Below are 23,480 nucleotides of genomic sequence, written 5' to 3' on the forward strand. Positions count from 1 at the left end.
CAGTAGTATCCAAACAAGCCCCCCTCGTTTTTTTTCATTCCTGCATTTCTTCTGCTTGTCCTTGGTCAGCGAGCTGAAGGTCACCGTAAAGCAGCTTCCTCAGAAGGCTCGCCGTTTTCCCACCATTCATCAGTTTTCTTGCCCCACATCTCCTGCTGTCACTTCATTCCAGTCATTTTTGCATTCTCGCTTTCTGCTGAATCGATGAAACTGAATCTGCTTCAACATTTATTCTCTCTTTTTTTATTCCCCCTCTTCAGCCCATCACGCCTGTCTGCCATCCCTCATGCTCGCTTTCTCCATATTCAGGTTTTTAAATCCTTGTCGTCTATACAAGTTGGTCATATTTAGCATGATTCATATTTTGCAGCATAATTAATAATTCAGTCTAAATAATGCAGAAACATACTGCATAATGTAGTAATGCTCAAAGTATTTCCACATATACTCCACTAAACCTCTTTCATTAGCAGTTAAAGTTGACGTCTGTACTTTGATGCCGACATTTACATCCCTACATGACTAAAATGTGTTTGATTTCATTTAGTTGCACATTTTATTGCTGCCAGGTTCTGTATTTCCACCATGTGCAGTAGATGTATTTTTATGTCTCACATGCCTGTTTTTACTCACTTGTAGCATCCTTGAACTTCAGCCCTGCTGTTGTGTAATGTGCTCAGAATATCACGATACTGAGCAGAGGTGTGTGCGTGAGTGTTAATATCTGGCCCGTGTTTGCTGCAAGCAGCGCTGTCGAATGAAATCCTTTTTCTTTTTTGGCTTTAACAATTTTAATCTAAAACAGCTGCTTGGTTAGGCGTAGTTTTGTATTTTATTTTTAGTTTGTCTACTGAGGCGTCACAGACCCTGCACTTTTATCAGGCTTCTCTTTTTAATCATTTTTCTCTCAACTACACTGAACAGAACAAGATACAGTAGATTCTAAGCAGAGTTTACTGCAAAGTTTGACAAATATATTATACAACTATAGGGTTAAAAATGTTAAGTTTAAGTAGTTTAATGTTTTTATCCACTTAAATATTGAGAAAAGTCATTGTTGTTCTTCACCTACAACTTGAACCGATGTCACTGCAAAAGTAAACAAGTGTCAAGACCATACCGTGTGCTGCGGGGCTGTGTGTAAACATGCATATGTGTGTTTTCACCTAATGTATGTCTTAGCACCGTTATCTGGACATCTGCTTCCCTCTGTAGTGAGGGAACCATGGATGAGAATGGTAGAAATGTACAGACATCAATTTGGTTTCGCAATTTAAATTAAATTGCGGGAGATTGTTAAACTAACCTGATGTTAGTCCTAAATTGCCTGAAGAAGCTGTATCTGATCTATGTGGTTTGGATTATCTGGATTGATGAGTAGCAGGGGCCACATGAGGGATGAGCTGGTCTGAGCTCCCCCTACTGGACAGATGAAGGTCACACCTCATTTACATTCAACTTCCCTGTGACTTGGTCAGCATCTGAGCAGTTTGACAGCTCACCACGACGCAGTCAGTCGACTGACAGCTGGTTCAGAGATCATTCTCAAGACACACGGGGAGAGGACAGGGAGTGTGAAAGACTTGGCCTCTGCACTTCCTTCACATGGAATCAATTGTGTTGTGTTGTGTTGTGTTGTGTGGGACGCCTGGAGGACTCCATCTTTTTCCGACACACACATAGTCGCACATTGCCCCAGATACCAGCTGAGCGTGCAGTACACTCACAAGCTGTGTTCACACCCGCCTCTCCCTCTGATCCAGTGCAGCAATTCAACGCTGTTCTGCAATACTGTTACGCAGAGTCATCAATTATTCATTTAGGATTTCTGCACTCGTTCAGTCATGGGCTTAATAGACAGAGAGATGGAATGGAGAAAGAGGTTAAAAATTGATATGATTTTCCTAAAACCTCAGTGAAACATTAGATTTAGTCCATTAGGATCATTAATGCTACTGCGTGAACTGATATCCTCATGTATCAGTTACTCTCAACCTTAAATCTGTGTGGGTAGATGGATAATTATGATCTGGACTGGGATTTATCTGTCAGGAGCTCAACAATTGTCTCATCGCCAGTGAATCAGTGCCATCCCTCTGCACCTGCCTTGTAAACCCAACACATGGCTCCATCTTTTCTGCATTTTTAACTTGGGTGCCTCCTATAAATAACCACATCAGCACAGTATATTATTTAGGACTCGGTGGTGAAGGTTTTGAAGTAAAAGTTTGCCCCTGAGCTCCAAGTTGCTTGTTCAAAATTCAAAAACGCAAGCAGATTTAGGCAGATATTTGAGGACAAACAGGCATTTGGAGGTCCGTTTGCTCTTAATGCATGTCAGAAAGTGTTAGTCTAGAAAGGACAGCCACAGAGGAGAGAGGACAATATTTTAGGGAACCCTCCACTGCAAAGGATTGGTGTCCAACCTGCCTGACCCTCTGCAAAGCTCATGAATATGGACTGATCGATGGTATGGGGAGCGCTGTGCAGAGAAAGAACCATCAGAGCGAGAAGCAGATTTAAACTTGTTTCACAGATTGTTACTGATGGAAACAGAGGATACAGGTGCGTGAAGCAGGAGCAGGGAGACGCAAATAAATTCTGACTGCCAGAGTGTTTGTGAGTGTGTGTACCTGCTTGGATGAGCATTTGTAATTGCTGTCTGGGAAGGCAGATTTTAGTGCGGGGCTTAAAGCACCGAGTTTAGGGGTGTGTGTGTACTTACTGTCAGAGTGGAGACGCAGATTAGTGGAGGCAGGTCTGGCACTGTGTGGTCCACAGCACTGCAGGGTCATGAATGATTTAATGGCAGGCGAGGTGAGCTTAGTCCTCCAGCTCTCGAAATGTACGTAGACGTTTACGAGCCTCAGAGGTGATTCACTTTCATGACCGGACCAACTGCTGTATCGATATTCTGAATAAAGTGGATTTCTTTCGGTTATATTTATGCCAATAACTTCACAAACAGTATAGCTGCTGCATTTTGCTGCAGTTTATCAAGAACGAAAGAGAGGGAGAGCGAGCCCACTCCTACATTCGTGTGTCAGTGATTTCCTTACATGTTTACAGCAGAGATTTACGCAACTATCAAATAAAGTGGAGAATTATTTTGGCAGATCCACTTTTTGGGTAATAAGTTACAGAAATGCTCTTTGGATGTCAGTATTTTCTCACAATAAAAAAACGACACAGTGTTATTGTTTGACAGCTGGGTGAGAATAGCATCATGTTTCCCTGAGTTCGTAAAGCCCATGGTAATACTGCTCCAACATGGCACATTGCAGCCAGGCTATTGCTGGACTGCTGCCAGTGAGCATCTTCATATACATTCAAGACAAGGCTTTATTCACAGGAAAGGTCACGTGTCATATGGGAAATTCATTTAACCTTTCTTATTGCACTTACTAAACGATTAATTCCAATTTGTCCTCTCAGCAAAAGTCCACGGTGATTTGACTCCTGTCGCCTCGTTTTCACTTTTTTTCAAACCCTCCTGCACACCTTAGAGATCTCTTCTTTAAGCTTTCTATTAGACGGTAACACTCACACAGTGTATTTTTGACAAATAATAACAAATACACAAAATATAATTGCCATTTATGAAGATTTTACAATAACAAATTTGTAGATACCTGTCCAAAAACGTGCCCTTTCCAGATCAGTTAGGGCAGTAATCACTTTTTAGAGGCTAAAATCTGCTTGTGCGTTTACAGCAGCAGGGTCGATTGGATGCATCCAGACCATTAATGGCGCATATCATTTGCGCTGCCTTTGTCTTGCTCCACTTCTGCTTTCAAATGATCCGCTTCATGAATGCTCCAAAAACTAATTCGTCCTCATCATCAGTGGCCTCAGGTGCTCATTTGCAAAGCTGTGCTCATTTAAATCCTCCAATATCAAGACAATGATCCTCTGTTCTAAACCTGTAATCCCCTCATGTTGCTGTGACGTTATAATAGGCCTGTTTGTCATTGTGTTACTCAATGTGACAGTAAAGTAGTAGTGGCACTATGATGTCAGATTAAAAAAAAGACAGAAATTGTGATTCGTAAGTTGAGGCTCCATTTTGGTGCACCTGTGTCCATCGCAGCTTCAGATTTCTGTTCCTCATCGACAGTGGTGGAAGCCGACGTGGTCTCCTGCTGTTCTGCCTGTAGCCTCCGTGTGTTGTTCATTCTGAGATGCTTCTCTGCTCACCACGGTTGTAAACGGCAGTTTTCTGAGTTGCTGCGACGTTTCTGTGAGCTCAAACCAGATGGGTCGTTCTCCTCTGGCCTCTCTCACCCATAAGACGCTTCTGACTGCAGAACTGCCGCTCGCTGCTGTTTTCTGTTTTGCGCACCGTTCTTAAGGCCGTTGTGTGTGAAAATCTCAGGAGATCAGCAGTTTCAGAAACACTCAGAATAGCTTGTTTGGCCCTAACAGTCAAGTCACGATCACATTTTCCCCCCATTCTGATGTTGATAAGTGACCTCTGCTGGCATCAAAGTATGCATTGCGCTGCTGCCACGTGATTACTGAATTGAATAATATATGATGCTAACGTGAGAAAGTGCCTGCTGAGCATAATTTGTATGTTTGTTTTTTTTTTTTTACTGAAGATCATCAGAAAAACTGCTTTTTGACATTTTTGACATTTTGGCATTATGACAAATAACATGAGGAACACCAAGGATTGAATTAAGTGTGTGAATTAGACAGCATCAGGTCATTAAAGATCCAAAGTATCCATGTAAGGATGACTAGTTTTTGGGCAGCTGTGCACTGTGGTGCACAGAAATTAGAAATGAGTACACAGACTTAGTGCCTAAAGGATCAAGAAGAAAATTACTTCAGCAGAACTCTCCTTTACTTTTGTTTTACACATATGCGTCAAAGAAATATTTATTAATGCTCGTTTAAGCTGATGCTCTGTGGGTAAGTTATGCAGATATGCAGCATTTTCTTGTTCAATAAACGTCCTCTACCGAACACAAACAGCAAGGCTACTGAAGCACAAAGGACACCTTTGTCGGAGCTGAAGAGCACCTGTGTGAGAACACATGTCAGCGTCACTGACAGAAGGACGAGTTTGACAGAGATTAATCACAGAGCATGACAGAGCGAGAATTTGAATATAAAAAAGAAATGAGCAAGAAGAGATGGGAAACGTGTGTGTTTATATGTGTGTGGAGCAGATTGAGGAGGGCGTATGGCGCTGGTGACTGTGGAACTTGGCACTTTCTTTGGCTGTTCATCCCTCTTTCATGCTCCATTTATTCAAAATGGCAGCCAGTGCGCTGCCTAAGATTCAAACTATTTTGAGGCATTGCCCCTGGTTACAGACTTTGTTTTGCACATGCTGATGAGACCATTTTTTGAGGCAGATATATACATTCAGCACTCTAGAAGCAGTGTGTGCCCCCTTGTCCTCTCTGGTAAGAATAGTGTCGCAAACATTTTCACACAACATGATGCCCTTCATGGTTCCACACCGATGAAAAACTGTACACTGCAAGAGAAGTTAGATTCATATTTTCTGTGAGTTTTACCCCACTGACACTGCTGGGATAGTATTTTCATTCAGCAGCATCACCGAATGGGACATTCCTGCTTTGATTATTGCACAAAAGCGATGTTGTTTTGTTGTGCCACGTCCTAGACATCTCTGAGAGCCTTTATCCTCTCGCTTCAAATTACTGAACAAACTGTGGATTTGCCAGTTCTTTCTTACTTTGATCCAAAATAGTTGTCTTTTGCAGCCCACCTCTCACTGATGATAATTTATTCTCAATTTCTAAAAGTATTTTCCCACACATTGTTCCTCTTCGTACAAACATGTTCCCTCAGCAGGGCTAACAGTGTATCACCTTTTCACTTTTCGCTTTCTTTCCTCTTCTTGACCCCTCTCATGGCGTACAGCTTCACTTACAATGTTCGCTCTCATCACATCCAAACCTTTCTGCTCTCTCCTCTCCTCCCTCTTTTGTTCTTCTTCTCTCTCTTTGTGTCCAGCTCTCCAGTTTTCAAGACGCTCAGGTTTTTTTTTTTTAACTCTCCTATGCTTTTCTTTCTCTTCAGTACTCGCACTGACCCCAGCCCTTCCATGTGTGTTTCTTTATACGTTCTCAGTTTTGACAGCCCCCTTGAGCTGCTCTCACCATCAAATCCCGACTCAAGTGCTCTCTTCCTGTTTTAGAGGGCTTCGCTGGGGGTTAGGGACTTCTCTGCGGTTGGTATGTGTCTCGTTTGAAAGGGGGAGTAAATGCTTTGTAGGAACAGAAGTGTGTTTTTCTCAGGCCACAGGTGTGCATCAGTGGGGTTTCTTTTATCCTATCTGCGTCCTCGTGCTTAAATAATGCAAGAGGAAAGTTAATTTAGATGTTGAGAGTTTGTATCTGTAAACCACAAAGGACAGGAACCGCAAACATTGTACAGATTAGCTGTTGCTAAAGAGAATCTCAAGGGTTTGTTGAAGTTATTCAACTTTAAATTTGAAGCCCACATCATGTTCTCTTGCATGTTTTTCCTCAAGGCTACCACCTCGTGAACATGTCCCTGCAGGTTTACAGATTTTCTGTTCCCCAAGAAAGATTTCATCCAGCTACCCTCAGACCCTCCACACTGTTGCTCTGACAGCGTAAAATGGACGCTCCTCATTGTAGTGGACGCAAACTTCTTCAAAAGAGCATTGTCAGCCAGTTAGTTTTTTGTCGGATCATTTTTCGCCATTAGATAAGTTAACCTACTTTTAGAGCCCATTCACGCCCAGAGCCAGCGCCATGCATCAGTTCTAGATATTACAAAATGACTAAAACTTTCTGTCTTGCAGGTGCATCATCAGTATCATCAATATAGTCCTTTTGTAAATCTTATTTGCATTTTGTGCCCAGACCAACTATCAAAACATACGTTTGTCCTCGGACTATTAAGTTCGTCTTAAAGTGAAAGTAGTGGGCAGTTTTAACAGAACGGTATGTTCCTTGGAAGTAAATTTTGTGTTTGTTGCTTATTATAGAATAGACTCACTGTTAGAGCTGAAACACAGAGCCTTTTAATCCTCTAAACCCCAGGCGGTTTTTATGCATCTGTCGTATTTTTACTCACTCATTTTTAACTTCAATACAAAGACCTTTTTGGAAGTAGAGAGAACTCTAAACTTTGTGTACAGAAAGGCAAATTCTAATGCTACAAATCATAAAAAAGAAATGAAAACACAGATTGAATGTCTTTGATTATTTATTTTACCAAAGTTGAAAAAAAGGAGTATGCAGCATTTTTCCATGTGCTTTTAACAGTATTAAAAAAAAAAAGAAAAAACAGCGGTGGCTTCCCGTCCCATAGAACTATCTACATTTTACAAACTAGCTGGTTTTCTCGCTACTCTGCACTCTAGAAAGAGATTTCACCATGCTGAATGTATCCTCTAACAACTCACTGACTACTTGCTCCTCCTTTGGTGAATTATTATATGAGACATGGAAAATAAAGTGACTTTGATATTTCTCACAATCTGATGCATTCAAGGACTGTGTGAAAATATAAAATCCAATAATTCTTTTGGTTTTTACAGTTTCTGGCAATGACTACTAGTATCCCTTTACAATTTAAAAAAGCAAACATGCCTTTCAAACTATTACAATTCATTATTAACTATTTGTCAAATCAATTGAAGTCATTTTTCAAGCAAAATTCTCTAACTAGTTCTAGTTTGGCTGCTTTTCTTTTTCATTCATGACAATAAACTGAATGTCTTTGGATTTCCGCTGTTTATTGGACAGCAGCACACTGTCACCTTGAACTTAGGGATGTTACATTTTTAATGTTTTCTGACAATTTTCGACTCACTGTAAGGATTAATCTCCCGCCATCTACAGATAAATCAATGATAAAAAAGATAAGCTGTTAATAGCAGGATTAATAGGAAACACACTGTAGTTATGGAGATTAAGCAGCCTTTCCCTGCTGGAGACTTTTTTCTTGGTGAAACTGCTGAATTTAAAGATGCATAGCTTTTGATTTCACTGTCTAAAAGATGTCACATTTTACTTATTCAACTCTCTTGCCCACTTGTTCATTTTCTACTTTCGCCATGTCTCATCTGTTGTTAGTTACGGTTGATGTCATTACATCTCCTGTATCGGCGGGTCTGCTCTGATAAGATAAAGGTCGTCCTCTGGGACTCGGCCTCCTGTCCTCCTTCGTCTCTTTCTCTCTCCACACTGTGGTGGGTGTCTCTCATCAGTGCTTCCCACTAAAAAGGCAGGCAGAGAGAAAGAGGATGAGGAGGAAGAGCAGGGAAGGAGCTTAGGGACGCAAAAGGGAAATATCAGAGAGAGGAGACGGAGGACAAGAATTGAAAAGAAGGTATGGGGATGTCACTGTTGGTGTCGATGGGGAGACGAGGAAAGCTCCATGAAAGCGGCTTGACTGTCCACCAACTGAATGAGCCCCACTCTGCTGATAAGGATGATGAAAGGAATAATGATGACAGTGGGGGTGCCAATGGGCTGCTATTTATAGACGCATTCAGCTGCTCTGTACGGCTATTTGTATGAACGAGTGAATGTTCCTTTACATGGACGTCTTTCTACATGCGCAGGTCATTTGTGCAGGGCTGTATAAATCCAAGGGTGAATGTGAAGCTACGTCCAAGGGTGTGTGAAAGTGTGCGTACGTGTATCTTTGCTCCTGTCCTGGTGAGCACATGGGCGCAGGTTTAAGCCACGTGCCGTTAGTGCTGACTACAGAATCAGAGAAGAGCTGCAGTGAGGAGCTCAACGTGCCCTCTTCATGAACACGGAGAAAATGGCTTTTCAACAGCTCTGTGTGTGTGTGTGTGTGTGTGTGTGTGTGTGTGTGTGTGTGTGTGTGTGTGTGTGTGTGTGTGTGTGTGTGTGTGTGTGTGTGTGTGTGTGTGTGTGTGTGTGTGTGTGTGTGTGTGTGTGTGTGTGTGTGTGTGTGTGTGTGTGTGTGTGTGTGTGTGTGTGTGTGTGTGTGTGTGTGTGTGTGTGTGTGTGTGTGTGTGTGTGGTATTGCTTAAAGTGCTTTGCTGCTGTGTGTGTCAATACTGCGTATGGATTGAAGTGTAAAAGGACAGCCGATAGAAAGCGGAAAAGCAAATAGAAGAAAGTTATACCAACAATATGACCTCTTTTTTTCAGGACATTATCTGAATTTACGCTGTAAAAATAGCACATGAAATATATGCGCAGTAAGGAATGCAGACTTGCATGCAATGAGACTAGCGGGCCAGATAATGAGTTTACTCAATATATTTGATGCTGAAACTATTAATGAAATGAATATGAAATTGACAAGTTGATCCACTTGACATTTATAATTTTGATTCATAAAATGTTAAACCGTTTAGTTCCAGCTTTTACTTGTGTAACTTGCTACATTTCTCTGTTTTGGTGACATGTTTGAACCCTCTGTGTTAACTCCAAAACCTGTCAGCAGGTTTAAAAGGGCCATAACTGACTCAGTTGTGATTAACAGTCATCTCACGAAAAGTCTGGGACCTTTCAGCTGAACTGGGCTGTTTACACAGAGCAGTTAGGAAGCAAGCATGGAAACGAATACGAAATGTACGCAGTAAAATATATAGAGCATGTACAGGCACCATTTCTTTCCAATATTGTCCACACCTGTGGGCACTTGGAAAAATGTTGTACTTGTTATTTCCATTTTTTTTTTCAATTTTATCAAATAAATAGTCAAAGAAATCTAACTTTCCTTTTTTCTCTTTGTATGCTTTATGGCATTTTGTATTGGTGCACAAAAGCAATTTCTGAGCTCTCCCTACTTCTAGTCATGGCAGACCTGTTTCTATGGAGGTGCAGGACTTTATGTTACAGTGAAAAATGAGCCCACAGTGAGTATAAATATGACGGGAACAAAAATTGCTCAGAAACTGAGGACTTCACAAGTTCAATGTAAATCTTTTTTTTTCATTGTACTGGTCAAACCAAACAAATACTATGAATATATTCTTTGCTTTATACAGCACCTTTAAAAACAAGTAAATTATACAGATAATTAAAAAACATTCATGAATGAGTCTATGAAGACCGTCATGTAAAAAAATGATACTGTTTCTTTGTCACAGTAACTTCCAACCCTGTAATCATATAGAAGTATCAGCGGGGTGTCAAGTATTCTCCTCCTAATGTTGATCTCTCAGTTAGCTCTAAAATTAACCACATTTGAATCCTAAACAAATCGATGTCACCGTCCATCTATCATACTGGTACTAGTGCAAACTCAGGCCACAGACAAGTGAAAGCAGATATTTACATCAGCGGAGGTCAAGTGCACAAAATGTACAATATACATATAATAATAATTAGAAATTTTTCATCTGTAATGCTGCTTTTATATTAGTTTTTTGACCCTTGAATTTTGCTGCAAAGGGTGCTGCAGCTGTGGCTTCCTCCCGTCCAACTGAGCTGTAGAAATGTGAGTTGACAGGTCGGGTAATGGCCAAGATGTTCGTATTGGCATCCTCCTCCTCTCACACTTTTGCTGAGTTACAGCTTGATGAAAGATCTTTGTGTGTTTACACTTTACGGAGCAGTCCAGCAGCACATTGGCACGTACATGTACTGTGAAAACTCACACACATATGCACACACACACACAGAGTGTTTTACCAGCAGCAGCACCACTCGTGCTCCGCTGAAACCAACCAGGACTGGACTCATTAGGAGTCTCCCTGAAGGGAGAATCAGCAACAACAGGAGCGAGTGAAAGAAAGGCATGATAAGAGAAGAAAAGGTAGATGACGGAGGAGTTTTAACTCGGCTCTTAAGTACAGCTAAACCATATTAACCCTCCGTTCCTTTAAAAATTGGTACAATACAGCCCATGATGCTTTTTTCTAACCTCAAAATCTGTATCTGTATGTTTATCTTTCTTTGCTATAGTGTGTATTGATGATATTAGCATCTTTTTAGTGTAGTTATCAACTATGTTCGACTTGAGAGTAACTTATGTGAGTAAAAGTGTACTGCTAATGAGCCAAAGCTGCCATCAGGTGTATTTTTGAGGGTTAATTTCTCCACATAAATACATTTCTTTCTTTCATGAGTGACTTTAACAGACAAAAGCAACAAAGAAAATAGTTAAACTTTCATTCAAATCAGACTTGCAGGGGTCGCATTAAATCTAGTTGCCTTTCTTCGTCACAGTATCCTAATGTGAGAGCCTGCTTTGTAGGCTTTCTCTTTTTAAAGGTTAAGAAGAAAGATGAATTTTCCTGTGGGTTTTGACAGGCTTAATGTGCTGTCTCTCACCCTCACAGCTCACTGGCTGCAGTTTTTGTACCTTTGCAACCCCGAGAATATTACCCTTGAGATTCAATTTCCCCAGCTTAAATCTAATCAAGGATACATGCAATAAAGTTTCATCTGAGGAGTGTTGCAGCAGCCATCTCTGACATGTCTGTACACATTGTGGCACTGCAGTGTGAACAATGTCACAACTGTTGAAAGTTGCAGATGTGTTGGGTTTGAAGTCTATTTACTGGAGTACTACTGCATTTGTCTTTTGTTGGAGCTGCATGAAACCTGTTTTTTTTTTTTTTTTAAATTAATTTTTTTCCTCATGTGACAGTTGGGTCTGCAGAAATTCCAGATAGAAACATCTGGGGATTGTGCCAGTTTTGATTTGTTTTCCCCTTTCATTGCATCTGACAATGCTATAGATGAGAAATGCTAAAATTAATGCAGTACTCTTTTAACAGCTGTGAGGTAAATATACTGCCGGAGAATGTTGGAAACACAAAAAACACAGAGTTTCTTTAAACCGTGACTTTAAAGCTTATTTTAGACCAACTGTGTTTATATGATGACTGTGTAGGTTCTATATGTGTTCCTATGCATGTTTAGTGGTGCCTGTGTGGTGTGTGTTTGTGTGTAAATGATAACACACAGGTGTGAGATGGAGATTCGGTGACTTACAACAGCAAAGGGGCTTAGCGAGCGTCGCATGTAGCAGCGATAGAGGGGGCATCCGTCTTTCTGTCCCAGGAGGAAGCAGCAGAAGGTGATAGTACAGCTCTGATAGATGACCACCAGAACCTGCTGCTCTATTCCTCTAACTGCTGAGCAAACAGTGTATGCACAGATGAACAAGCGCTCACCCAAATGCATTTATAAAACACAATCTGGGATATCTTATTCGAGCGGGGTGCAGGACCAAACAGAGTGTTATTTTGCATGTTTGGCCACATTGCAGCAGGGGGAGCAAGCTGTAAACACAACGTGGACACACACTGCATAATGCATTGGCAAATTTATTAGCAGTTGTTGTACCTGCCTTGCACATTCAGTACAAACAGAAATATAACAACGGTGGCATTTATTGGAAGAGTTTATTTGCTCAAACAAATTTGTACTCATTTTTATAACTGATATTTAGTTTTTGTGTGCATTCCAGATGTTATCAAATAAAAAACTGTTGGGTTTATTTGATTTTCTAAAAATACTTGACAAAATACAGGTAGCTAACAAAATGAAACTATATCAAAATATATGAATATATATTTCTTTATTTAAGGCCATTTTTTAGGGTAGAGGCAGATAACTCCACAAATGATTTTTTAGCACTGTTTAACATAAAACAAGTAGGCAAACTGCAAGAAATGTGCAACAAAAACTGCTTAATGAGCAGGATAAAGTCTTGGCCGGACTACAAAACTATTTTGCACTCTTCCTTAATAGAACTCATTATTCAATCTTAATTATTCTGTCCAAATGATCCATGTTTAAATCTAACTTTGAGCAAAAATTGCAATAACATTTTACTGGTTATTGATTCACTGAAAGAATTTACTGGGTTTTTGAAACTGCAGCACCAATGTGAAGTATGAGTTTGCAGTGCTTTGACAGAGGACAGTGATGATTATTATGACAAAACATATTTAGGCTTTAGAGTGCACTATGTGTTAACCATCAGCAACAATCCGCTCGCTTTTTATTAAAGGATGGCATTTGTTGCCTTCTTGCAAATTATCTCCTCGTGTGGAACAGCTGTTGTTGTTCACTTAAATTTCACAATATCTATCCTTTCAGCTGTCGTTGGTTACTAACTTTTTCTGTCTGCTTTTTTGACACATAGCATGGAGTTGGTTTAACAGAACAGTTTAATTGAAAACAGCTCTTTTTTTTGGGATTTTGCACAATGCTTTTATATGTGCATTGATATAAAATACAAATTAGAGCAGATTTTTTGGTGATATCTTTGCCTCGAATATCATTATTATGGGTGTAGCTTTTGCTGTAGTCACATAAAATATCACATATAACGTTAAACTTGTATGTCGAAGTGGTAGATTAATTAGAACAGTTTCTTTTGGTGTGTGCCATTTTATAGCAGTTTTTGACTTTGTACAGTCTTGACCAGATAAAATGTATCTGTTCTGCATCATGTCTAATTTCTTATGCTTCATATTGAATTCAGACCATTGTGGTGTGACATGCATTGTTTGAAGATGTTTTATCACAAGCCAAATGCAAAGCAAAAAGATGCCTCAAAAGTAGGCGTTGACCTCAGGCTTTTTAGTGACCAACCCCCTAAACTATCACTTCTAAACATTTAATCTTATTGGCGTTCAGTTTGAGACATGATGCTCTGTGTGGCTAGACTGCACTCTGCATGCTGATTATTGCTGGTCTGTAATACATTCTGGCCAGTATTGTGATGGCCGTGCCCTGGTTTAAAGACCTAAATCTATTGTCCACACTGATGTCTGTGGTACAGCTGCTGTTCCTGTTGGTTTAGTCTTGGCATGGCTCTTTGGCTACCCTTATTAAAGCATGTAGCATTCATGCTACACTTGGCAGGGGTGTTTGCTCGAGTGGTAGGTGGCTCTGTCGAAAGTGTTGACGTGAGCCTGGGTAATCCACCGGCTGCTCCGCTATGCCTGTGCACGGCTCCGGGCTGGCCCCATACAAAGGAGCAGACCTGAAAAGCCCCATAATGAGGCACAGGCTGGAAGAAAAGGCATGTCTCTTTCCATTTCTCTGAGCGAAAAGAAAAGAGCAACATAAAAGAATAGAAGACAAGAAAGAAAGATGAAAATAAGCCTCTCAAATCCAGGTTTTTGGCTGTGCTGTCTCTTTGAGTTTATCTTTTTTCCATGCATGTGTTTTATTATGGTAATGAAATGTTGGATAAAAATAGTCTGAGGTGGAAAGAGGGGAAAAATAGGAGCAAGGGGCAGGGGGGCAGCTAAATGTCATTGATAAAACACATAAAGAAACTTGAACTGCCCTCTTCCTCAAACCGTCCACTTTGTGTCTTGTCTTACTTTTTCGTTCCTTCTTTCCTTAACGAAGCTTCAGTCTGCATATAACAAGTTCTGTGGGTTCACAGAAAACCAGAAACTGTAGTTCACTCTCTGTCCATGTCATAGTTCAGCTTTAGAGTGCAGACTGTACATCACTGTAATTTCACTGTGGCTGCCTGGAATCAAATAATCCTTTCTTGGAAAAACAGCATGTGTCCAGATACTCGCATTAACTTTGCTGCAGCACTGTAAATGTTTACTTATACTTGCGTCAGTAGGGACTCACACCCAGGCTCTCAAAAGGTCATTTTGTCAAAACAGACACCTCCACTTGCCGCCTCAACAATCCCCCGCTAAGTATTCTCTGTGGCGGACAAAAAAGGTACAAACAGAGCTGCAGATCAGGAGAAAGTGTACTTTTCTTCAGCTGCAGAGAACATCAAAGCGCTCTGTGGTGTGTGTGCCCTGATGTTAATCTTCCTGCTTTAATGACCTGTGACCTCCACAGGCTCAGAGGCGGACGAAGGACAGGGAGAATTGAGAAGGGCTGGACAAAATAATAGGAACACATTGCTGTGTAATGCAATCCATGTTGAGGAAATGACCTACTGTAGGCTGTGTGAAACACAGGAAAACTGAATTATTGAATAGGAACAGAGGTCAAACGCAAACTGGAGCTCAATGAAATTAACTGAATGGCGAGTAATAGATATTTGCTTAAGCGTGCAATAACAGATTTGTTTTGTCTCTTGGGGGCATCAGAAAAACCTGCATACAAACCACTGACATCAAAATATCAACATGGCATAGCAAGCATAGTAGTACACAATTTGTTGTTTGCATATCCAAATCAAATTTCAAATATTTCAAATTCCTCTTGGTTCAGGGAGGTCCAGTAGTTTTATAGGAGCTTCATTAGTGATTTAAAATTCTAATTTTAATTTGGAAAATTTTGCTAAATTTTTGGTTTGATGGAAATATCAGACTATTTCGTGTCTATCAGCTAGCCTCTAATTTGGAGCTTAGTTGAGGCCGGTGGTGCACATTGGGGTTTTAGAGCTGCTAGCTGCCTGGTACATCAAGAAAAAAACACTATGAGAGCAGTGACTGTGAACAAAACCAATAAGGTTTTACACCAAGGACATAAAAACGATGAGGTTAAGGTAGCTGTGGGAAACTGCAGAGACATGTGATACATCTCTGGGTTTGTCACTGTGACCCTTGTGATGTGACCCTTTTCGCATTTGCAAAGTCGTTTGATCTATTTATATAAAAATAGTTCCTTTAACAACACTACAAACCACAGCTCTCAGCAGTTGCAACAGTTCATCAGAGAAAAAAAACACAAAGGATGTGATGCAGAGGTGATATATACAGTAACAATGACCTGCTCTCATGTATGAAATCAGTCACGCTGTGGATCCCACATTAGGACTGAATAGGAATGAAGACAGAAGGTAGAATTGAAGTGAACAGCGAAGGATGAAGAGGATGACTCTGCACATACTCATACCAAAGCATGCACCAAACAGAGACAGAATGTGAACCCAGATGGAGAGTTAGACAGAGAGTGGGAGAAAAAAATGAGGGTTGAGGTGATAGGTGGAGGTGACTGCACCAACCTTTCCTTTCATCCCACCTGGCAGTTCCACCTGTGCCCCTCCAGAAACCACCTCTCTTCTGCTGATAGAGCTCAGGCTGGTCGGTGCTGGGCACAGAGCTGGCAGCTCTCTGCCATACATTATTAATCAGGCTGATATCTGCAGAGCTCTGCTGTTCAGTCTCTCTCTGTGGACTTTTTACTCTGTCTCACTTTGGAAGTCTCCTCTTCTATAACTGCACTAATTTACGCCTGCTTACATGTAAAACCTCTCACCCGTTTCAACTGTTTCAAGCAATGATGTTTTATTTATTTGTGTTTGGAAGGTTTACCCGATTGTATTTTAATGATACAGCAAAATGCTTCTTATATTGTACAGGATAAGTTGTTCGGTAAGGATATCATAACTTAGATATAACATGGATTTTGGTACTATAAGTTGTGAGACCAAATCTAAAAACCATGTTCTTATTCCATTGTTAGTCAGGCCTTTCTTCCTTTAGTAAGAACACACAAAGATTGGCGAGGAATATTTTTCTATATCAGTTTATATGACAATGATATCAAATCACTCATGAAGTAATACTGAAAATTAGCTATTAGATCAGTGTTAGAAATGTAAAATGTTTAATATCCTGCCTGAGTGCAGTAGGCTACATGCAGACAAAAACAGATTCTACTGCTGCCTAACGTTTTGTATTCACTTTGCTCAGGTTCAACTGATAGACACAGCAGTTATGTTTTCATGTCTGTACTGTTCATCAGGATCTGCACACCAACATCTTGTCTTTAATTACCCTTTTTGCCCTTAATGTTGATCACATTAGGGGCAAATCTCCTGTGCTTTCCTGATGTGATCAGTTAAGTCATGCTGAAACAAGAGCTGGAGACCTGATAAATCAGGTGTCTTCTCAGAAGCTTTCTACGATCCGCCACCTCAGTGAAGATGCTTTCTTGTTATAACGCCACTTGATTTTTTTTTCTCAGGACTTGAATAATTTAGTAGGGGTCCATTTAGTTTAGATACTGTGTCAGCCTTTCACAAGGAACTACTGGCCTAGCTTGACCCGTGACATTAAAAGCTTGATTACTTGACGTTTATTCCGCACTTGAGGATAATGGACAGGAAGGTGGAGGGGCGAGACCAAGGCTGATGCACTGCAGGACTAAAACAAACTAGACTGATGAATAGTTGTCTTGAGAAAGGTACTTGGTTCTTAATGCTGCAGTAATTTGTGTATCACAGCTCATCTATGCTGTGATACACAAAGGGAGTGTGAGATACTAAAGCAGCTCAGGTTCATTTAGCAGCAGAGAGCTGCTCTTTCCTTGTAGATTCTTATTTAAATTAAAACTCTGTGCACAGCTCCTCTCTGTTTAGTGAAACCACTTATGCAGTGCTTCATATGTGCTGATAATTAACCCAGCAGCGATCTCTAACAGTATCTTTATACTTAATTTGTTAATAGCACTTTTCTACGTTTGCGACCTTGACTTGAGTTTAGTTGCTTTCAGACTTTTACTTAATATGCAAAAAGTGTCACTAGCAAAGAGGCCATTTTGCTTTTTAGTATTCACTGACTACAATATAATGCTTCATTCAGTTTAAATCCATTTACTATCGTCATTTCATTCCTGGCTCATGTCCACGCACGAATGCTCAAGAGATTTAATGCGTTTAAGTAAACAACAAATGAAGGATTAAACTGTAAAAACTCCCATATAGTTACAAACTACAAAAAATTGTAAATTTCTTTATTGAATGCTGCAAAAATTTTTGCTTACGAATCAGACTTTTCTTCCATTTCCAATGATTGCAGGACAGATCCATGCTTTTTCTTCCATGTTGTCAATATATTTTGCACCTTTGCCTCACATTTTTCTTGTGATTCTTTAATCTCAGTACAGTTGTCGTGTTGATTTCCAACATTTCTGAGTGATTGTGTTTTTAGCCTGTGGTCTGACAGCTTCACATAAAGCCTTAAAACCACCATCAGACTGCAAATGATGTGTCAAATTTTTCCAGAATCATTGTAGGTTTAAAATCTCTCCCCACCTGCCAGATGGTGGCACTATAACGTCTATGAGTAACTGAAGGGAGCGTGGTGTGTTTATACTTGATATTGTTTGGCTGCTGTTGCTGTGCATTTTTATTGTTTGGGAATTTAAATCCGTACTGTAATGATGTGCAGTGAGCCTGTTGACAACATTTAAATTCATGTAGTGCAGCTGTAGTCTACATCTTCATCTGCGTCTTTATGTGATTAATAAAGAATAAAGATAACAGAAAAGAAGTTATTTCGTCATGTAGTAGTCAGTATCAGTGCACTTAGCAAACAAAACATGGATATGAGGATTTTGTTTTTGCTTTTGATAGTTCAACTTCAGTTCATATATTTCTACACTGACTGATTTCATCCAGTAGAGTCACATTTTCTTTTCTGTTTCACTGCATTCATGAGGAGAACCGTGGTCTCCTCTCTTACTGAGGTCGTATTCGTCATCATACAACTCATGCAGGGAAGCCTTCTTATGTCCTGTTTCATCAGTGCTGCTTCCTCAGGGTGTTATTCTCATAACATCCTTTAACCTCTGTCTCACACTCATCTTTCTTTCATATGAGACTTTCTGTCAACTCTGCAGCTGACACTGTGAAGAATAAGACAGGTAGCCTCCAGAGTGACCCTGCTCCCGGGACCCTCAGGAAGGTTTAAAAGCCCATAAAGCGAGCAGACAAACTGATCCGTCCTTTTACTTATGTGACTCATATCGGTTGTGTTCTTTTGGTCTTTGAGTTTGATATAAAGTAGACCAAATGCCACGAGGCTGCTGGTTAGTTGTTCGGAGGCTGTGAGTTTTATTCTTTTATCCCTTTAATCTGCAGCGTAACAGTTTGAGTGTCTGTTCACTGTCCTGAGGCTCCCAGAGGCTGCACAGCAAGTGGCCTGTTACACTTATCAGCACCTCTCTCCCCCCTCTGCCTCAGTCCGACTCCCCCTTCCTCCTCCCCCTCTTCCTCCCCCACCCCTCCACTCCGCTCTCCCTGTCATCAGTAGCCGTCTGCCACTTAATCCAATTATTCCTTTAAGCTGACACGCTCTGTAACTCAACACAAACTCTACGGTTGACGCCCCTGTGCATCACATCCACACGTCTACACACTACACAAACAACCACCTCCACACACACACACACACACACACACACACACACACACACACACACACACACACACACACACACACACACACACACACACACACACACACACACACACACAACCATATGCACAGAGACCTTTACTGGGCACCGCTACTGCTGCAAATATTCTTCACAGACAAAGGTCATGCAAAGTGAAAAGTAGTGAAAATTTAGAAAGTTAAAAAAAAACGTTGCACGTATTACAGGGATTTCTGATCGCACAGCGTTGTAGCTCTCTTCTGCTTGTTTTTGTATATTTTCAGGTGTCCTAACAGATGCTTTGGCCTCTGCTGTCACCGTCTGATTCACTGTACCCTTGAGGTGACTCTGTCTATTTCTGTGTGGTGTCCTCCACTTCCCTGCTGTGTTTACCAGCATCTGTCTTCGCAGTCACACAACCTGGTGCAGAAGGTCCTGCTTCCTCTGACTGTGTTTGTGCCCATGTACGCTTCTTGTGTCTCTGCCTTTGTGGGGATCAAATGTCCTCACAAATGTAGAGAGAAGGGGAAACTCATCAAAGAGGGCCACATTTTGTCTGTTCCCCGGCTTTTTGAAGGGGATTTTTTCAGGTTAGGACCTAAAGTTGAAATTTTAATCAGGATTAACTTCAGGTTACAGTATGAAATGTGATTAATGCTAGTTCAGGATTAAGACTTTGGGGCAAAATTTGAATTGGAGTTAGTTTTTTGTTAGGTTGAAGGATGGATCTCATGTGGTCCTAATTCACATAACCTCACCCCGAGATTACACTATTATAGTAGGTTCTTACAAGTAAAGCATTACACACTGTAAATGTTGATGGGTGAATGTTCACTCATGTAGTTATGTAACACCCTCACCTCCCCTCATCATTTTGTGTGTTAAAGTAGCCGATCTACAGCCTCAGTCAACAGTTTATGTGCTAAATGGCCGGTGGTATGACAGCCTGCATCACTGCGTCTTAAAAACACAACACGCACTGTAAAATTGCTTTCGTAAAGTAAATAGTAAATGTGCAGTAGCAGCCATGACAGGGTAATTAATCCCTGCATTCTGCGATTTCACCCCATTGCAAATCTTGACAAGTATTCCTGCCGCAAAGAGGGCAGCGCACGTCACAAAAGGAGCTGTGTTCGGTTGTTTTTGGTGCTGACACGACAACAGTCGAGAGTAACAGATGGGGCTCGTTGTGTTGTGTGTAAGTGTGTTTGCGCATGTATGTGTGTTTCAGGGTGACCGGGACTAGAGCTGGCTGCAGCATGTGTTTGATCTGAATCTGAACTGAGGGAGTCTGGGCAGACCTCTCACTGTCTGTCTGTCTGTCTGTCTGGAGGGAGAAGTTTGGGAGATTGTTTTGTTGTAGTTGACTCTCTGAGAGGAGCCTTTCTGGAAAAAAAACCAAAAGGTTGTTCTGCAGGGTTTGCACACTTTTGTTGGTCATTTTTTAAATAAATGAACGTTGCTTAAGCTGTTCTTGCTGTTTCACACCGTTTGCATATTTATTGTTGTGCATCTGCTTACGTATTATAAAGGTGTGTAAGTGTATTCTTTGCTATGAAACTGCTGAAATATGGCAGCACATGCACTCCTTCTCAGTGTTTCTATGTTTTGTTTCTCTCTCTGTTATTGTCTAAAGGTTTTTCTTGGTCTATTTTTCATGTGGTGTGTTTTGTACTACACATATGTGGTTGCACATTTGTATATAAGAATTTGGGGTAAGTACACAATATTTCCGTGTCTATATGCCACTTGCACAAGCGTGATTTCGAGGAATCCCGAGCCCACTCCCGGTGTGTAAGTTGCAGATTTCCACAGCGACATATCTGATCCATCCGTGAGCCACAAACCATCTACACCAGACCCACCTCCATCGCCATCAGCGTGGTGTTGCCTCCGACTCACCACAGTATTTGTGATGTCCTCGTGTCGCGCTACATCATACACCACTCATCCTAACCTGACCTGTTTCCCGCAGGGAGAGTTTTATGTTTTTGGAGGGGGGTGGTACAAGCCAGGTGGGATGGGTGGGGGTGGGACAGGGTTGGGGAGGGTCCTCTTCCTGCTCTCTTCCTCCTCTCCCTCCCTCTTCCACCTTGTTTTCTCTCTGGGTCTCAATATGATGTTCACCTGTTCCTCCTTGCCATTGTTTCTGTCCGCTTTGCTGCTCTCCTCCTCTGCCTTCCCTCCTCTCCTCTTCTGTCTCTCCAGCCCCGCTTCCTCTCACTGTTGCGATTAACCGGGCTCTGTCTTTATGTCGTATGTCCCTTTAGGCCCACGCCGTGCATCGCTGGCTAATCGATCAGGACAGTAGTGTGAGCTCTGAGATGCCGGATGGCCAAGGAGTATGGCACTATGATGATGAAGTAAATATCTGCAACACGTATATCTGGCTTTTCCTACTTCTTTATATCTATATATCTATATGTGTATATATATATATATATATATTATGTATTTATGACCATCTTGTATCTGTCACTTAAAGTTTGTGTCACTGTTGTTGCTCTGCTGTTGTTGTTGTTTTTATCTTTATCTCTCTTGTTTTTGTTGTGTGTTGCTTATGGTATTGTAGTTCTGGTTCCTTTGACTTTCTAGTGTTGCTGTTGTGCTGTGAGCTGATTCAGTCAGGTGTCGTGGGATCAGGCTGGAGCTTTTCCTTTGTTCCTGTCTTTGCTTGACGTATTGTACTAACTTGCTGATTTTAATTTCTTCATTTGGTTTCTTTTACTTTGCGTTCTTTCTTTTAGTTTCACATACTTCTATATATAACATGAGTGTGTTTCTGTATCTCTATTGATATCTATATCGGTGTCTGTGATCTCTCTTGAAATTAATGTTCTCAAGCAGCATATTACATGGCAAGAGTCCACGGGCAAAATATAGCTTTGATATATTTTCCATAGACTCGATACAAGTTTCAACTACGTCTGCGTTTCCTGCTACACAAAGTACACAACAGTTTACAGTAGTGGTAATAGACAACAGTCCAAGTATTTTTCCTGTGGGTTCTTCTGAATTATAAAATATGCTTGTGTCATTGTGTGTTCGTGTGTAGGGTTATATCACAACTTTTGTGCGAGAGAGAGACATAGAGAGTGTGAAGAAATGTGCAGGGATGTGTGTGTGTTTTGTTTGGGGGTTGATCTCGTTGTTTGTTATCAGTGAGTTTGTATGCATGCTTCATTTCCGTCCTTGCATGGCTTCAATCTGTGTATCGGTGTAAAGTGAGATTTGATTGTCCGTCTGAATGTCCGTCTGTGCTGTGTTTTGTGCTCGGTGTATTTCTTATCGTGATGTTCCTGTTCAGTGCTGTAGATGTTGTGGTTGTGCCTGCCTTTGCCCGCGCCTTTGATGTGTTGGTGTTGTGTATTGTGGCTGTGTGTATTTCCTGTATCACTGTTTGTCATGTGCTGTGCCTGTGTTTTGTCTGTTTTTTATCTGTTTGAACAGTCTGGGATACGTTTGCCAAAGGTTTTATTGCACCTGTATCTGACAGATGATCTTGAATCCATGCTCACTTGTTGGAGGAGAGATCATCTAAGTGCAATAAGGCTGCTGGGAAACTTGTCCCAGACGCCTCTTGCCCCTGATGATTTCCCCTCAGATCCCAGCTCCCCCCTTCTGCTCTCATGTCAAATTCCTAAACCTACTCTCCTGATCTCCATATTGCTCCCTAACACTCTGGAGCATCATTGGGTTAAATTTGTTACTGAAACTCAGCCAAACCATTTTCAGCTGACAAAGCAAAGTGTGCGAACCATTTGGAAGTGCAGAACTTAATGGCTAAAAAGATGAGGTGAACACATTTAACACAGAATGAAGGTAGCACATAGAAGACGAGTGAATAAGTGTGTAAACCATCATCAAAAACAGCCCAACGTACAACAATATGGAGTCTTTCCCTCGGTGATGCTCTTGAATGCGTGTGCACTTCGGCAGTTGTATTATTTCCTTTTTTGTTTGGAATATTCTTTTTATTTTTGTGTGAATGTGTGAAAGATGAGATTTTTGTTTATTTTTATCTGCCAAGACTATAAACTTCATCCTGCTATATCTGTAGTCCGACATTCTTCAGGTTTCCAAAAAATACCACCAGGGTAAAAACCACAGATGGTTTACAAAAGATAAAAATCAGCAAGTCAGCTAACAGAATAAGTTCAAGTGTTCCTATGTCACATGAATTGCCTCATGGTGATCACTGGGTGCTGCAGTGACATATTTGTTCCCAAAGTACAGAAAGAAAGAGAAACTGTGATAAATAGTTCTCCAACTAATGTTTACTGTTACAGCATCCCTTTCAGCCAACATCCCTTAACTTGTATTTTTTTAAGAACAAAGTTTAATACAAGTTAAGTTATATTTGTGGCATTTCAGTCATCAGTTATGGTAGCATTGTCATTGGCATTATACATCTGAACATGCAGCAAA

At 40.9% G+C, this 23,480-nt stretch overlaps 1 protein-coding gene across 14 annotated transcripts in view; it reads left to right on the plus strand.

The window, feature by feature from the left end:
* The window catches only part of ank1a (ankyrin 1, erythrocytic a), a 94,066-nt gene that overhangs the window by 16,313 nt on the left and 54,273 nt on the right, over window positions 1-23,480 (plus strand). For 13 of the 14 annotated variants that reach the window (XM_022212524.2, XM_022212538.2, XM_022212539.2 and 10 more), the window contains exon 2: window positions 21,323-21,415. The exons of the other annotated variant lie outside the window; for it this stretch is intronic. In XM_022212524.2, coding sequence (XP_022068216.2) covers window positions 21,323-21,415 — 93 coding nt within the window. The remainder of the gene's footprint in view (window positions 1-21,322; window positions 21,416-23,480) is intronic. 14 annotated transcript variants of the gene reach the window in all.

This window comes from Acanthochromis polyacanthus, chromosome 7 (assembly GCF_021347895.1).
Source record: "Acanthochromis polyacanthus isolate Apoly-LR-REF ecotype Palm Island chromosome 7, KAUST_Apoly_ChrSc, whole genome shotgun sequence".
Classification (NCBI taxonomy): domain Eukaryota; kingdom Metazoa; phylum Chordata; class Actinopteri; family Pomacentridae; genus Acanthochromis; species Acanthochromis polyacanthus.